Source organism: Quercus lobata, chromosome 11, assembly GCF_001633185.2.
Source record: "Quercus lobata isolate SW786 chromosome 11, ValleyOak3.0 Primary Assembly, whole genome shotgun sequence".
In the NCBI taxonomy this organism is placed as follows: domain Eukaryota; kingdom Viridiplantae; phylum Streptophyta; class Magnoliopsida; order Fagales; family Fagaceae; genus Quercus; species Quercus lobata.
In genome coordinates, this window is record NC_044914.1 from 38,161,768 (window position 1) to 38,179,479 (window position 17,712).

At 34.5% G+C, this 17,712-nt stretch overlaps 1 protein-coding gene across 1 annotated transcript; it reads right to left on the bottom strand.

Annotated features, from left to right (window-relative positions):
* Nucleotides 1-1,631: 1,631 nt before the first annotated feature.
* Nucleotides 1,632-2,384, bottom strand: LOC115966815. The gene has a single exon (XM_031085968.1). It carries the CDS (start codon nt 2,382-2,384, stop codon nt 1,632-1,634), a length of 753 nt encoding a protein of 250 aa, XP_030941828.1.
* Nucleotides 2,385-17,712: the final 15,328 nt, after the last annotated feature.

Consider the following 17,712-nt stretch of genomic DNA (forward strand, 5'->3'; position numbering starts at 1 on the left):
TTTGGTTGCTCAACAAACACTTCTATGTTCAAAAGTCCGTCAAAAAGGCAATCTTCACATCCATTTGGTATAGCTTAGAGTTCATGATACACGCTATGGAGAGAAGAATTCAGATTGACTCTAGTCTTGCAACTGGAGAAATGACTCATCAAAGTCAACATATTCAACTTGAGTATATCCTTGAGCCAACAATCTAGATTTGCTTCGAACAACTTCACCGTCTTCATCGATCTTGTTCTTAAAGATTGACTTGGTGCCGATTACATGTGCATCCTTGGGCCTTGGTACCAACTCCCATACATCATTTCTAACAAATTGATGCAATTCTTAGTGCATTGATTCTACCCAATTCTCATCTTTCAAGGCTTCTTCCACTTTCTTGGGTTCAAATTGAGCAAGAAAACAATTGTATGTCACATAATTCACACTATAACTCAGTCCTTTTCTTAAACGAAGTCCCTTATCTAAATCACCAATGATGTTGCTTATGGGATGATTGAGAGTTACTTGTGATGATAGTTTCTTGGAAGTGGAGGGGTTCCCATCACGAAAAATTGGAGGTTGAACTTCTAGAAGGGTGAGTGGGCTTGAAGATCCTTGTGCTGATCTAGTCTCCCTTCTTGTTGTAGGAGTTGTAGACTCCTTCTCCGGTGATTCTCTCTCACCTTCATCACTTTGAGACTTGTTGTCATCACCTTCATTCTTCTTAAGGCTTGGTCCTTCGCTATCCTCATCAACATCCTTTTCTGAGATGGTGTCATCTATGACCACATTTATCGATTCCATCATGGTTTTAGTGCGCTTATTATACACTCTATATGCTCGGCTATTTGTGGAGTATCCTAGGAATATGCCTTCGTCACTCTTAGCATCAAACTTCCTAAGATTCTCCCTATCATTGAGAATGTAACATTTTCTTCCAAATACTCAAAAGTATTTTACCTTTAACTTCTTTTCCCTCCAAATTTCATATGACGTCTTCTTTGTTCCTACTTTGAAGAAAATCCTATTCCCAATGTGACATGAAGTGTTCACCGCTTCAGCCCAAAACTTCTGTGGAATGTTTTGTTGAGAAGCATTACTTTCGCCATCTCTTGGATCACCCGCTTCTTTCTTTCAACCACCCCATTCTGTTGTGGAGTCTTTGGAGCTGAGAATTCCTTTTTGATGCCGTGCTCATTGCAAAACGCATCAAATTTTGCATTTTCAAACTCCTTCCCATGATCACTTCTAATTTTGACTATGGGAACTCCCTTTTCATTTTGAAGCCTCTTGCACAACCTTTCCATCTTGTCACATGCCTCCAACTTCTCTCTAAGGAAATCCACCCAAGAGTACCTTGAGAAATCATCAACCACCACTATGATGTATCGTTTTCCACCCATGCTTTCTTTTCTCATTGGACCCATTAGATCCACATGAAGTAACTCCAAAGGACGAGATGTAGCAACTACATTTACTTTAGGATGGGTTGATTTTGTTTGTTTTCCCAATTGACATAGGCCATAAACATTCTTCTCAATCTTTCCAAACTTCATCAAGCCAACCACCGCTTCAAGCTTTAAGACTTTTGCCACTTGCTTGTAATTTGCATGCCCAAATTGTTGATGCCATAACTCCAAAAGATTCACTTAAGCACTTCGACATGATATGTTTGGCTTGGGAATAACACCATAGCAATTGTCAATGGTCTTAAGTCCCTTCAATACTTGAACACCTTCTTCATTGAGAATTTGACAACCTTTCTTTGAGAATTGAACTAGGAAGTCTTCATCGCATATTTGGGTGATACTCAGCAAGTTCACTTTTATTCCTTTGATGTAAAGAACATCGGTCAATAAGGGAAGTCCCAAAATATCAACGGTTCTTGTTCCAAGAACTTGTGAGTGACTACCATCACCAAAAGTCACAAAACCGTCTTCCTTCTCCTTAAGAGTTTTGAATAGTGTTTTATCTCCGGTCATGTGCCTTGAATATCCGTTGTCAAGATACCACAAATACGAATTAAACACTTTCAATGCAGTATAAACAAAAAGACAAGCATGAGATAAGCATTCTTGACCATTAAAGCAAGACTCATCTTCCTTTACTTCATTCATAGATGAGTGAAGCTTTCTTTTCAAACAGTCAAGTTTATCACACAAATGTCTATTCCTTCTCTTATATTTAGCAATTAGGGAATTCGACTCACACAAGCTATTATGAATATCATGATTCCTACGCTCTAAAGATTTCAGCATATGTACAAAAATTCTAGCATGTTTCTTTGATTTGAATAACTCTAAAAGCTCATTGCTAGGACAATCTCCAAAGATGCTCATAGAGTCATTATCACAAACACATGAACTATGCTTCATGTTGGCCTTTGCCATAGCACTATCCATAGTAGACCAAGGGGTCTAGGATCACACTTAGGTAATGAAACCACAGCAAGTGCACCTACTCTGATACCAATTGAAAGCTCGAATGTGTGTGAAAACACAAGAGCTATTTAGACCCCCAAATTAAAAATTACGGCTTGGTTGATTTTACTCTAACTTAAACTAAGTACGAAATAGAGTAAATGCGAGCGAACAAACAATATAATTACTCTAAGCCATATTCAACAAATATCAAAAATAAAATGAAAGCTAAAAGACTAAGGAAGAAGGATGAAAACACAAGATAACACCGCGAAGTGTTATCGAAGAGGAAACTGAAGAACTCGGCGAAAAACCTCTTTGTCGCCCTTCAAGTAGTAAATCAATCCACTAGAGAATAAGTTGGAGTACACGAATAACAAAAGACCCTCCAAGCCTAGTCTACCCCATGTACTTGAGCCCTTCAAGCTCCTATTACCAACTGACTTGATGAAGCCTTGTCTTCTCTAACTCTCCGAATCACGCAATTCAGCCCAATTGCATCCACCAAACAAATGGCTTCTTCCAATGCTTCCCAGCAGCACCAAAATCTCACTTTACACTCAGAATGGGTGTGGTAAGTGTTTGGGCAATCAACCTTTCAAGGATTTGGATATGGAGAGGAAGGAGTTAAGGAAAACCACACAAGATTGTGTAGAGAATTTTGGGTATGACAATCTCTAACTCTCAAGGGTTATGGCTAGGGTTTTCTCTCTAAAAAGCACTCCTCTCAATATGTGGGTAATGATGGTATATATAGTGTGGGTGAAGACATAGTGGAGCAGATATGCGAAAATAGCAAAACAGAATATTTTGTGGGTATTTCGTGAGAAGACCTTACCTACGAAATACTCGCGAAAACCAACTGTCATGACTCTTCACATTCCAGTCATGTGCTATGCACATGGCTTCACTTCTTGGGAAGTCTTCTCACAAGCTACCCGCGAAAACTCCATTGATCTTCAAAGTTGTCTTGAGTCTTCACACTCTCTCTCACACACAACCCATACAATGAAATCCCACATAAAATACAAGGTACATAAGATTGAACAAAATTACAATAAAATTTGGCACGGAATTAAAGCCAACACAAAATAGTTGTAAATCACAACTTTATAGTTACAAAACTCTAAGGCGTACAAACGCAATAGCCTCATGCAGATTATATGAGTTCTAGGTCTTTGTTTCATTGTATGATGACTTTTAAAATAAGCCCTATATATGATTAGGGTTGTGAGAAAAGAAACCCTAATCATCCAAGTCAACATGTGCTAAATTTCAAATCTGAAAATTCTGAAATCGTACATCATGATAGATCGAGCTTGTGTCAAGCTTCTCCATTAAACTTTGATAGCAGCTTCTGTTGAGTTTATGTAGAGACTCAATGAAACAGCTTTTCTTCACCTGTTTCTTGGATCAACCTTCATGTCTTTAATGATACCACTTGATATGTTTGAACAACATACTTCCTGATACATTAAGCTCAATTTAGATCAACCTAATTACAAGTAAAGTGCGTTTTGTCAAAGGATTAACCAATTACATAGAAAATGACCCTAACAATAATCAATCATAGAAACATCATGAAAAACACATAGAGAACAATTCCAACTATTCTATATATATATATATATATATATATATATTAATAAGCAAAGCTTAGAGAAAGTTCAATTAGAATCCAATTTTGCATCATGTGTCTAAATTTATGTAGGGACCATACCATAATTATCCACTTAAATTTGTGCCATGTTTCCACTTAAGTTTTTGAATCTTTGTGCGAAGTAAGTTAACGAGTGCAAAATACTAGAATCTAATTAATGAACTATAATTTTTTTTTTTTAAAATCACATATACTCAATAAAAATCACCACTCCTATAAAAAAATTATAAAAAAAAAATCATCACACATTCTATCTTATTAAAAATTAGAGAAAAAAATGATCATAAGTAGTATTAAATTTAGGTAAGAATTTTAAGATGTGACTAATTACATTTACTTTTAAAAAATAATTTGACTAATTATTTATATTTTTTTGATAAAAATTGTGTTTAATTTTAAATGTATCTATACATATGCATTAATGCATGTGTTACATGCTATTTTGTAAAAATAATTTGACTAATTATTTATATTTTATAATAAAAATTTTCATTCTGTACATGCTAGATCATGAATTAGTAACTACATCCAATCTCCAAAAAATCCCTATTGTTTTGAACTTTCTATTTTTAGAATGGAATATTTACAAAATTCCCATGAATAGGATCAAACCTTATTCCATGGTATTTACATGGGATTCGTCTTTCTTATTCTTAATCATGTCTCCAAGAGGGCTTAGTTGATACATGATTTATGTTTCGTCTTTCATTTCCTTTTTGTTTGTTTCGAAAAATATGACTGAATTATAATTATAAAAGGGTGAGGGTGGGGGGGGGGGGGGGGGCTTTCTAATTTAAGATATGTAAAGAAAATATGTTGATAAAAATCGTGTTTAATTTTAAATGTATATATACATATACATTAATGCACATGGTACATGCTATTTTTTTAATAATTTGACTAATTATTTATATTTTTATAATAAATATTGTGTTTAATTTTAAATACATTCATGCATTTGCACGGGTTACATGCTAGTTAATATAAACCGTGCAACAATTCAATTCAATTTCTAAAAAAAACAAAAATGTTTGAGTAGTTCTAAGATGATAAAAACTTGAACGTATCTATGTCATAATTAAATTATATTAACTAATGTTCTATATATTTAATAACTCAAACTAACATCAATAGCACCACGACAATCAATCATTCCTGTGCATAAGCACAAGTTACATACTAATATATATATATATATATATATAGGCAAAATTGAGAGAAAGTCCAATTAGATATTAATTGGATTGTCAATTTTGCGCCACGTGTCCCATTTAATTTTAATTTTATGCTGAGTGAATTATTGAGTGTAAAAATCGAAGAGTCTAAATTTAATTAGATTCTAAATTGAATTTCAATTAGAGTCTAATTTTCCACCACATGTCCATTTAAGTTTTTGATTTTTGTGGCATATGAATTATTAGGTGCAAAAATAAAAAACTCTAATACTAATTAAATTTTAATTATTATTATTATTATTATTATTATTATATAATGAGAAACCATTACATATTTTAGAAATGTATGGTTTAAAAAAAGTGTGAGCTAATACCATATATAATTTGAATCATATAATTGTGATTATTTATAATTGTATCTGTTCATATGCACGAGACTACACATTAGTATATAATAATAGCCAAAATTAAATGAAAATACAATTATATTTTAATTGAATATTCAATTTTGTGTCATGTGTTTCATTTAATTTTTAATATTTTTTTTCAAATGAATTATTGAGTGTAAAAACTGAAGGATCCAAATCCAATTAGATTCTAATTTAGATTTCAATTGGAGTCTAATTTTCCGCTATGTGTCCATCTAAGTTTTTAATTTTTGTGGCGAATGAATTATTGGGGCAAAAACCAAAATTTCTAAAACTAATTAAATTCTTAATCAAATATATATATAATTATTACATATTTTAGAAATGTATGGTTTAAAAAAAGTGTAAGCTAATACAATGTATAATTTGAATCATATAATTGTAATTGTTTTTAATTGTATCCATACATAAGCACGAGGCTACACACTAATTAGACAAATAGAAACCCAACCTAATGAAAACTTAAATTGTTAGACTAAAAAAAAGTTGTAAAGGTGTTGTATCAACAATGTATGACAACTAATTCACCCTTACGACTTTAGGTTTTAATTTTGTAAACTGATATTCTCCACAACAGATTGTCAACATTAGTTACTCAATATCCTTCATAGCTACACATGAAACAATTTGTATATCTCTCCAAAATCAAAATTGAAAACTGGATTGCAACTTAACTTTATGTATTGCCTATAAGATAAAATAAACATTTTTTCAAAAAAAGAATAAGAAAAAGAATCACATATTTTTGTTAAATTTTAAGCTTGAACCTTGATATTAAATTCTCTATATGAAATTAATTAACCTTGTCACTTAAATTTATCACTGTATCGCTGTATACATCAAACTATGTTGCTGTAAACCTCAAACTATATCAAGCCTTCCTAACTATGAGTAACTCTAACATATACTAGTTGAATCATAGTAGACAATCAAGGTCTGGGCTCCACACTTTTTAAGCTTCGCCACTATTAATTTCGGTATTGTAGGGCATTAAGCCGCCAAGAGAATACAACTTGGTGCCTATGATTGGATGTTTCTTGTACAAGTACACAAAATCACTCTTTTTTTAATGAACAGTACACAAAATCACTCTAGTAAATGAAGTGATTGTCAAATGCATTAATATGGTCGGACAAAAGTATACATCTCGAATTGGAACTTTCGACAATAAACCAAAAAATAAAAAGCCTCTGAGCACGGACTATGCATGTACGACGAGGATTTTCAATGAGTTGGCTTATTTTAGACCTTATATATTTAATTTAGACAGATCGAGAATCCAGATATCGTGGAGAAGGGGATCATTTTGCCCATCTCAAATCAATCACATATTGCAATTCACTTTCTTTTTTTTTATTTAAAATCAAATTCTTGTTCTCTTTCTTTCCTTAATCACTCTTTGTTTTTTCTTTCTTTATTTTTTCTAAATGTCTTTTCCATTTTATACTGAAACTTTCAACAGGTTTATAAAGAAAATTGAAAGATTATGGATCTTTAATTGTAAGATTATGTATCTTTTAGTGGTCTGCACTATCTACAATCTATATTAAAGAGTGTCTATAATGTAAGTACTACAATACAAATAGCCTCCAATTCCTCACTAAGCTATTTAAGAAGTTCCTTGTGCGAGCCCTTTTACATTATTTTATGATATTAAAAATTTATGAAAAATAAAATCAAAGCCCTTTATCAATTAATATTCTTAAATTTCTTTGGGAAAAAAAAAAAAAAAGTAATGAATCGGAAAAGAAACTTCATTCTAAGAAAGTGGACCGAAATAGACCGAATGGACCAAGTAGATTAACGTAGACCGTAATGGACCGAGGTGGACCACATAGACTATAATGGATAGAAATGGACCAGATAGACCAAAGCAGATAGAAATTGACGCAACTGGACAAAAATGGACCGCATCTAACCAAATTAGACAAAAGAGACCAATGTGGACCAAAATAGATTGAATTGGACCAATTCATTATTTTGCATTACTTCAGTTGATATTTTGCATTATCATTTTAGTATTGTTGGGGACATATTTTTATGTAATTGGCATATCCTTTGACAAAACGCACTTTACTTGTATTTGGGTAAATCTAAGTAGGTTCAAGATGATCATTACAAGTGGTTAAATTGAAGACATGAAGACTACTCAAGAACTGTTCAAGAAAAGTGCAATCTGCAGGTCTCGATACCTACTCAATCTGTCGAGATTCATTAAAGCTTGACAGATTCCTCGATTGATCGACCTTACGGGTTTTCAGATTTTAGCTAGAAATGTTTTTATTCTAAAAGGCTATTTGTTTATGGGTTTGTATAATCCTTATTGGACTAGGAAAACCCAAGGTTTGTGTAAACCTATTTGGAATAGGAGAAGCCCATTAAGCTCCTATTTAAAGGAGGTGGGAAAAAGGAAAACCTAACCCCAGAGAACTTCATAAGGTTTTCTTTTTGAAACCCTAGCCTCCTTCTACAGAAGAAAGAGTTCTTGCTGCGTTTCTTGTACGCCTTTGGGTTTTGTAACCAAGCAAAGTCTCTTGCACCAACACTGAAGATCCTATTGGTGTTTCTATGTGAAGCTGTTGCAAATCAACTACAACAATCAAAGGGTTGCTGTGAAGTTAATCACGTACTGGGATTCGTGCAAAGGAATAAGCCGCGTACTGGGATCCGCGCATCAAATTGGTTAGTCACGTACTTGGAAGCCGTGCATCAAAAGGGATAACTATCAACTACAAAACAAGTCCAATTGAGTATTGGGTAAGGGTTCAACTGTAGGTTGGTATAAGGTATTGGATTCCTTTACTTGTAACCGCTTGTTGTGATAATGGTGGAGTTGAATTCTCCCCAGCCCTGAAAATCACCCGGTGGGGTTTTTGCCATTAGGTTTTCCCAATTCGTAAACAAATCACCGTGTTATTTATTTTCCGCTGCATAATTAATTTATTGGTAATTTGTTTGTGCTACCACGCGTTTGCATGATAAATTGATTAATTAATAACTTGGCTAATTAATTAATTAATTTCTATCACAAGGGGTCATTCAGTTTGTGGCCTATCAAGTGGTATTAGAGCAGGCATACTCTGATTAGGGTTAATCTTTCTTGTGTGATCCATTGACCCCTGTTGTCATGGAAACTCTTGATTGTTTTGATTTTCATGATCTTATGTTGAATGATGATGATGATATTCAAGATGCCTATTGCAAGCTTTATAATTTTTGTATGAAATCTCTTGAATATTCTGCAAAATTAAAAGCTAAATTTAAAAAGGTCAAGCTTGAAAAAGATGATTTGATTGCAAAATTGGATGAAGCCAAAAATTTGAATGAGAATTTTAAAAATCAAATTTCATCTCAGGTGGACAAAATTAATAGTTTGGAAAAGCAACTAGTTGAATTTAAAACTGAAGTTGAAAAATTAATTAGTGCCAAACTTGTTATTGAGCCTAACTCAAAAGAAAAAGATTTTTATATTCCCCCATTTTAAAGGAATAATGAAGAGTTGAAGGCTAATATTGCTAGGATAGACAAAGGTAAAAAATCTGATGTTAACGCTGAAGTTTCTAAACCTATGTCTAAAACTCCTCCTAGGTTGAATAAAACTTCTGAAGTTGTCCCCACTTGTCACCATTGTCATATTGTTGGTCATATTAGGCCAAATTGTCCTAAATTAAGGTCTTTGTCAACCTCTAAGGTTAGACCTCCTTCTAGGAAGCATAGTAGTTTGAAAACTACTCATGTTTGTCACCATTGTGGTGCTTCTGGTCACACTCGTCCTAATTGTTTAAAGTTGTTTCCTCATAAGCGGGTGTCCAATAGGTCTCATCCTTTGTCTAAAGGCTCTGTACCTATTCTTGGTGAGTTATTAAAAGCTTTGAGCTTTTTGACTCCATTTCAGGGGAATTCTAATTCCTCTAGGTCCTTTAGTAGTCATACTAGGACACGTGACTTTTCATCTTCACGGCCAAAGACTCGTGTTGTGTGGGTGATAAAGGATCTTAAGACTTAATTGTCTTTCTGTTTGTCCTCTACTTTAATTCTTTCTTTCTAAAGTAGGACTCTCTTTGCTTGATTTCTTATTTGCTTTTGGTATCATACTTGCATGCATTTGCACCCTTTTATCATACCTTCATGCATATGCATCTTTCTTTCATGCGTTCATGTGTTTGTCTGTTTTTGTTTGGTTAGTTTTCAGTTTTGTTTTATTTTGTTTTTCATATAATAATAAAAATAAAAAATAATTTTGATCAGAAAAATACAAAAACAATGTGTGTTTTGTATACATTGGTACTTGTGTACCTTGGATGGCCATTAAAACAAAGTCTTCTAAACTTTGTATCATTTGTAGCTTAGATAAGCATCTCTATGCACAACTAAGCAAGTGAGCTTTGTGGCTCGTGTTTGTGATGAGTACAATTAAGTTGTCTCTTAAACTTAATACTCATATCACTCTTTTTTACAAGAAGGACTAAAAAATCCTGAGAGAAAGGCATAAATAACCATCTCACCACTGTTGCCCACCAATCATAATATGACACATGTATGCTTCGGCATAGCAAAAGTGCAGTGTCAATGACATTTGTGTGCTTAGGTATAGCAAAATTGGAATGTCAAATATCATTGGGTATTTCTTCTCTCTCTTTAATATGTCCATGCATGATATGCTTAAAAGAAAAATATGCAAAGAAAAATCAAAAGCAAAAAGATCAAAAATGCTTTAAATATGATTGCAAGCATGTATTCTAGGAGATATGGGAGTTATAGGATGTACCTCAAAGGTGATAGTCCCCATCAAGCAGTTATGATTGTGTGTGAGTTAAAATGATTTTCTCATATCTTAAATCGTCATAACATGTATACACTTATGCAATCTTGCGATGTTTTTCACACACAACACGCAATATTCTTTGCTATTCTTGATACATGTGCAGGTACAATGTGATTTGGCCATCACAAGGTTTTACATGTGTTGATGTAAGCTCACTAAACTGTCTGGACTTGTTTTTGAAATATAAAATTGGTTAGACGTGTTTGGTGTGTGTGTGTGTGTTTTTGAAGATCCATGTGCTTAATTTTTAATTGAGAGATGATTTTGAGAGCTTAATATGTAGTTTGGATCGTTGGTTGAGTTTCATGTTGGATTGCATTCATGTATGTGTTTTTCTCATCTCGAAAAACTACTTTTAAAAGCTAGCTCGACACCTCCTTAACACCTCCTCGATACCTAGCTATCTGTCGAGCTTCTAAGCTTTTTCTTATCGCAATCTCGATAGCTTCTCGACACTTGGTGGATCGATCAAGAAAGCTCCTATCTCCTCGATAGCTTCTCGACACCTGGTGGATCGATCGAGATCTTTTTAGCCTTTTGTTGATTTGTCCCCCGACAGATCCTCGACAGCTACATCTGTCGACGTCTATTATGCTTGACACCTGTCTCACCACCTCTCGATCAATCGAGATACCCTTGCATGCATTTCATTTTTCTTTGTTTTGCATTTTTTTTCCTTTGTGTCCATAGCATCTTGTTTTTTCTTTTTCTTGTAGGTCTATGGTTCCATGTTCTCCTCATTCTCTCTTTGAAATTTTTCTATCTATCTCCTGTCATGTCTTCTAGCTTCTTATGCCCTTTAACAATCATGTTACTAAGGACGAGAAATTTGAGAATTGAATGTCATTCCTCAGGGGGAGTAATAAACTTAGGGGGAGAACTTCATGCTAAAAGGAAGAAAGTTTTTGATGTAACTAACTTAGGGGGAGAGTTAGTTTGATACACATTGATATTGATATATTTTTCTTTGTGTTGTGTATCTTTTGGTTTTGTAACCATTTACATACATCATGTGTTGATTCTATATTGGATAATGATGTATGTGTTTCACTCTTTATCTCACATGTGTTGTTTCTTTTCTCTCTTTATACACATGTTTCTTGTTTATTTAACTTTTCATTATTTTCCACATGGTACCTTGATGTATTTTGTTTAGTGCCTTTCAGGAAAGACAAGTTAAAGCCAAGTCAAGATTCCGAACCTTCTTCTTGCAGCAACTTCCAAGGTTCAAATCTTTTAGACTAGGCTTATTTATTCTGTAATCTTGAGTAGAATGTATTCTAGAACATTCAATGTACTCTTGTGGTTTTGTCACAGATTGCCAAAGGGGGAGATTGTTGGGGATATATTTTTATGTAATTGGTATATCCTTTGACAAAACGCACTTTACTTGTATTTGGGTAAATCTAAGTAGATTCAAGATGATCATTACAAGTGGTTAAACTGAAGACATGAAGACTACTTAAGAACTGTTCAAGAAAAGTGCAATCTGCAGGTCTCGATACCTACTCGATAGAAACTCGATCTGTCGAGATTCATTAAAGCTCGACAGATTCCTCGATCGATCGAGCTTACGGGTTTTCAGATTATAGCCAACAATGTTTTTATTCTAAAAGGCTATTTGTTTATGGGTTTGTATAATCCTTATTAGACTAGGAAAACCCAAGGTTTGTGTAAACATATTTGGAATAGGAGAGCCCATTAAGCTCCTATTAAAGGAGGTGGGAAAAAGAAAAACCTAACCCTAGAGAGCTTCATAAGGTTTTCTTTTTGAAACTCTAGCCTTCTCCTACAGAAGAAAGAGTTCTTGCTGCGTTTCTTGTACACCTATGGGTTCTGTAACCAAGCAAAGTCTTTTACACCAACATTGAAGATCTTATTGGTATTTCTATGTGAAGCTGCTACAAATCAACTACAACAATCAAAGGGTTGCTGTGGAGTTAGTCACGTACTGGGATTCGTGCAAAGGAGTAAGCCGCGTACTGGGATCCGTGCATCAAATTGGTTAGTCACGTACTTGGAAGCCATGCATCAAAAGGGGGAATTGTCACTACAGAACAAGTCCAATTGAGTATTGGGTAAGGGTTCAACTGTAGGTTGGTATAAGGTACTGGGATTCCTTTACTTGTAACCGCTTTTTGTGATAATAGTGGAGTTTCGGGAATGGTGACCTAAAAATCACCAGATGGGGTTTTTGCCGTTAGGTTTTCCCCATTCGTAAACAAATCACGGTGTTATTTATTTTTCTGCTGCATAATTAGTTTATTGGTCATTTGTTTGTGCTACCACGTGTTTGCATGATAAATTGATTAATTAATAACTTGGCTAATTAATTAATTAATTTTTATCACAAGGAGTCATTCAGTTTGTGGCCTATCAAGTATTATTATCGAAGGCTCTTCTTTTCTTTTTTTTTTCCTAAAGGTCAATACATTTCCATTCATCTTAATTTGAAGTTAATGCACTTTCCAATTGCAAAAATATCTAGAGATGTGATGAGATTTATACACGAAAAACTTAACTCACCCACAAACCTAGCACTAAAAGATGAATACTGAAATAGAAATGAACCCTAAATTGACATTAACGAAAATGTTAATTTAAAGCACCCATGTGTTTTAATTTAAAGATATTTTGGTATAAAAGGGATTAATATTTTACCGTATGCTATAAATTGGTCAAAGAAAAATCCATCATTGGACAGGAATTCAGGAAAATAGTAGGCTGAGTGGTAAACACTAAACACACGCTCACTTCTCTCTTCTGTGTCTCACATTTTCTTCTTCCTTTTATAATTTCTTTAACTTAACATTCAAAGGAATTAATGAACGAGTTGTTGGCAGTGTAGGAATTTTATAATTCAGATTCCTCTTCCAAAAGGGGGTCAACAAAAATCATATAAGACGGTGTTGGTTGTTGCTTCTAATAATGAATGAAATTAGACCAAAACAAAGTCAAAGCTAGAAAATACACTAAACAAAGAACGGATTGAGAAACGTGCTTAAAGAAAAAACGTATGTAATGATTATATAATATATATTTCATGCTATTGAGAGAACATGTATTTCATACGATTGAGTGATGTGATGATGATGGTTTAATGTTACAGTACATTCCTTCAGTAATATAATATTTTTCTTTGAAAATGAATTTTATTTTCTGGCCAAACTTTGAATGTTATTTCATCATATGCTTTTGATTAACTACTGTGGTTCCGTTTGCCATGTGTTCTTCAAAAAATTTGAAGGTGCAAAGTTATGATTCAAAATCTAAGAATGAGAATGAAATATATAGTTTATGCCAGCCGAATGAGAAAAGGAAAAAAAAAAAAAGTTTCTCTTATGTGGCATGTACCTCTAAGCACAAATAGATAATCAATGAGAACATAATCTGGGTGCTTTTAATGATCTCAGCATCTTCTTGTCATAGATCTCTTTGTGTGCTTGTGAAGGTGTATTCGTTTGAACTCTTCCAACTTGTTTGGGAGAGAATAAAAGTAAAATATATTGAAAAGGAATTTGCCTATTTGAAAGTATATGAAAGTTCAATAAGTGTATAAAACATCTTAAACGTTTAGACCGCCAATTTACAAATTACCAATTCAAACTTAATATCAAACAATTAATGTGCGGAATATGAACATAAGCTTAATACAGAATTGATAAACAATCTAAATCAAATAAAATCACAACCACGCAGAAATTAAATGGAAAAGATTAAGGGAAGAGAGATGCAAACACAAGGACAACACTCGATCATGGTTTTCAAACCCGGACCGGACCGTACGGTCCGACCGGAAAAACCTCGAACCGTTCCTTTTTGCGGTTCTTTAAGCTTCAAAAACCGTTCAACGGGAAAAAAATAGGGACCCGTGTGAACCGCGGTCAGACCTCACGGTTTTGAGAACCGTGATCAGACTGCTTCTCACGGTTCTCTACTTCTTCCCTTTGATCTGAACCTTTAAAAAAAAAAAAAAAACACACATACACACAGAAAAACGGATCCTCATCGACCAAACCATACCGAGCTTTGGGCCGACTGAACGAGCCGATGCCAACGAACGGAACTTGATGACCTTTCCAACGCCGGTGCGGTGACACAGTCGGAGTTGATTTTCAAAACTGACCCATATATAAAAATAAAATTAAGGGAAAAAAGAGAAAAACATTCTTAATAAATTACTAGAAAAAAATCCTACTTATGCCCCCAACACAGAAGATAATATTTTCTTGGTAGATTACATCTTAGCATCGCCGTTGATGCTTCTTCCGTATCTGCAAAAGAGAGAGCAGAGTTAAGCTTAGGAACTGACGAAGAGAAAAGAAAAGACTGAAAATTGAAAAGGAGAGAAGAATGAAGTAATCAGATAAGAATAAAGGAAAGTGGAGGTAGGTGGGCATTAAAAGAAAGTGGGGGTAGGCGGAGGTAATGCCACGTTTTGATTTCTTGGTCATTCAACTTTTTTTTTTTTTTTTTTTTTTTTAGTTTTATAAAAATTAGAGTGCCACGTTTATCTAAAAAATATAAAAATAAAAAATCAATACACTTTTTTTATAATAAGTCCACAGTTAACCAAAATATATATATATATATATATATATATATATTAAGGATACTCCTCTTTTAAGTTTAATTAATTAATTTATATTTTAAATAATTATTAAATTAATTATGATGTCATCACGGTTCGACCTCGGTTCAACCTCGGTTCGACCTTAAAAACCTTGAACCTCTTCCTTTTACGGTTCAATGAACGGTTCGGGTCTGAAAACCTTGCACTCGATGCGTTATGGAAGAGGAAACCGAAACTTTCGGCGTAAAACCTCTCCGCCGTCCTCCAAGCCAAAAACATTCCACTAAAGAATGTAGTTGGGATACATGAACAGCAGAAGACCCTCCAAGCCTAATCTACTCAATGTGCCTAAGCCCTCCCAGCTCCTACTCCAACGAGGTTACGCCGAACTTATTTCTTCTTTAGCTTGTCGGATTCCGCTACTTGACCATAGCATCTACCAATATGAAATTGGTCCATTTTTAACTGCTTCCCAAACACCAAATGGCCTCCTCACAGATATAGGTATGGTGAGAAAAGGTTTTGGTAATGTACCTCTCAAGGATTTGACAATGTAGAGGAAGAGAGTAGAGGAATTTGAAGAGTCTCTATGTGAAGATTGTGGATGAATCAATTTTGTTTTTCTCTAGAGTTTCTCTCTCAAAATTCTCTCTAGAAACTCTCTCAATATTGTGGGTATAAGGGTATATATATAGTAGAGTGAGAAGGAATGTGAAAAGTCAGTTTTTCCCAAACAGAGTGTTCTGGCAACTTGACCTCGCAACTGGGTTGAGTCGCGAGTTCAAACCGCGAGCTAACGGCCTGACCAGCCTGGGACTTTTGTCCTGTAGTGCAACAGCTGGCGCGACTTTTCAGGTTCTGGCATGCTTGGCACATGTGCAACTTTCTGGCGGCTTGCAAGCCGCGAGCCACCCGCAAGATCCAGTCACGAGTCCCTGCTTCTTTGCACAATCTTGAGCATTTCTTCACACTCTCTCACACACTACCCTAACATGATTCTCACCTAAATAAAAGGTTACTAATTGCTAAAATACAAGCAAATTTGGCACGGAATAAAGCCAATAAGATGGTTGATAAATTTCAACCTTACAATCTCCCTCTTTGGCTATTCTGTGACAAAACCTTAAATCAAATTCTAGACTTAATATGTGAGTTCGGAACAGTTGAACAAAACTCACTCACACCTAACTCTAAAATCTGATAAGCTCTTGAATCATATGAACAAGTAACTCCTGAAACACGACAACACAATTTGATCATTGTATGCAGAAAACTTGTAAGGCATATGAGGCAAGCACAATGCGATCAAGCAAAATGGAATGAGAAATAAACCAAGGCTTGACCAAACAAGCAATCACTATAAAATAGTGACCACAATGCTCATTCACACTTGGAATGAACATCTGGACATACAAGTTAATAAGCTCAATGCAAATCACTTGCATGCCCAACACTCAACCAATGCACAATACATAAAGTGTATGCATCTAGGAACAAAATCCTACTAGGGTAAAAGAGTGAGAATACTTAAAGAAAATGCATAACATTTAGCTAGAAGTATTATGGCAACAGAACATAAAGGCTGCAAAGCATGGTACAAACCATAAAAGCCTACAAACCACATGGAAACAAACCCTAAAAGCTTACAAAAGCAACATGGGCACAAACCACAAAATACTGAATATAAACTTAAACAATATAAACTAAAAGTTCTTAAAGTTTCTCCCCTTCAAAATGATGAGAAGCTGTGATGCACTTGGAACATATATACTTGTAACCTGAAACACTTGCACAATATACATTAGACCCTCAAGGTAAAGCAAGTAATAAAATGATAAGTATAATATAACAAGTAAATTGCAATCAAGTAAACATGATGTGAAACATGTGAGCAACTTGATCATACACCAAAACAGTCATATAGAAATGACTACAATGATCACATAGCAAAGCAATTGATCATCTAAACATGCATTCAATAAAGCACAATAGCATAAGGAAGTATGCATGTCCAATACACAAACACAATGCAATACAAGAGAACAAACATAAAGAGAAACAAACAAAACAAAGTTTCCTTATTAACTCAATGTCTTCTCCCCCTTAGTATATGCATCTCCCCTATGGAATATCTCTCCCCCTACAAATGTGCATAAAAAATAGAATTTCTCCCCCTAAGGATGGGCACAAGAGTCATATAGAGATGACAAAAACACTCCAGTATACTCTCTAGAGTATACTCTCCCACTTTTTGTCAGGAATAAACAAAGGATCAAGGAGAAACGAGGGTAAGAGATGAAGATATGAACAATGATAATGATGCATGAGGGATGCGAGATGAATGAGAAAATGAAGCTCAAACCGAAGACAAAGTAAAATGCTACAAAGCATAAGGTAAACATAACATGCTAGGATGAAGAAACAAGATATAGGCCAATGCATGACGAGGGTAGCAAAGGTGTGTGCAACAGGTGGCTATGTGCAATGCATGACCAATGCATGAAAAATGCACATGTGCGGTAAGGTGTGTTAAATACACAACCAATGAACCAAACAAATTTCTAATGAGGAAACATGAGAAACCCCAAAGTTTAGTACTCATCAAAGTCCAAACAAGTGAGAAAATGCCTAAGAGGCATTTTATCAAAC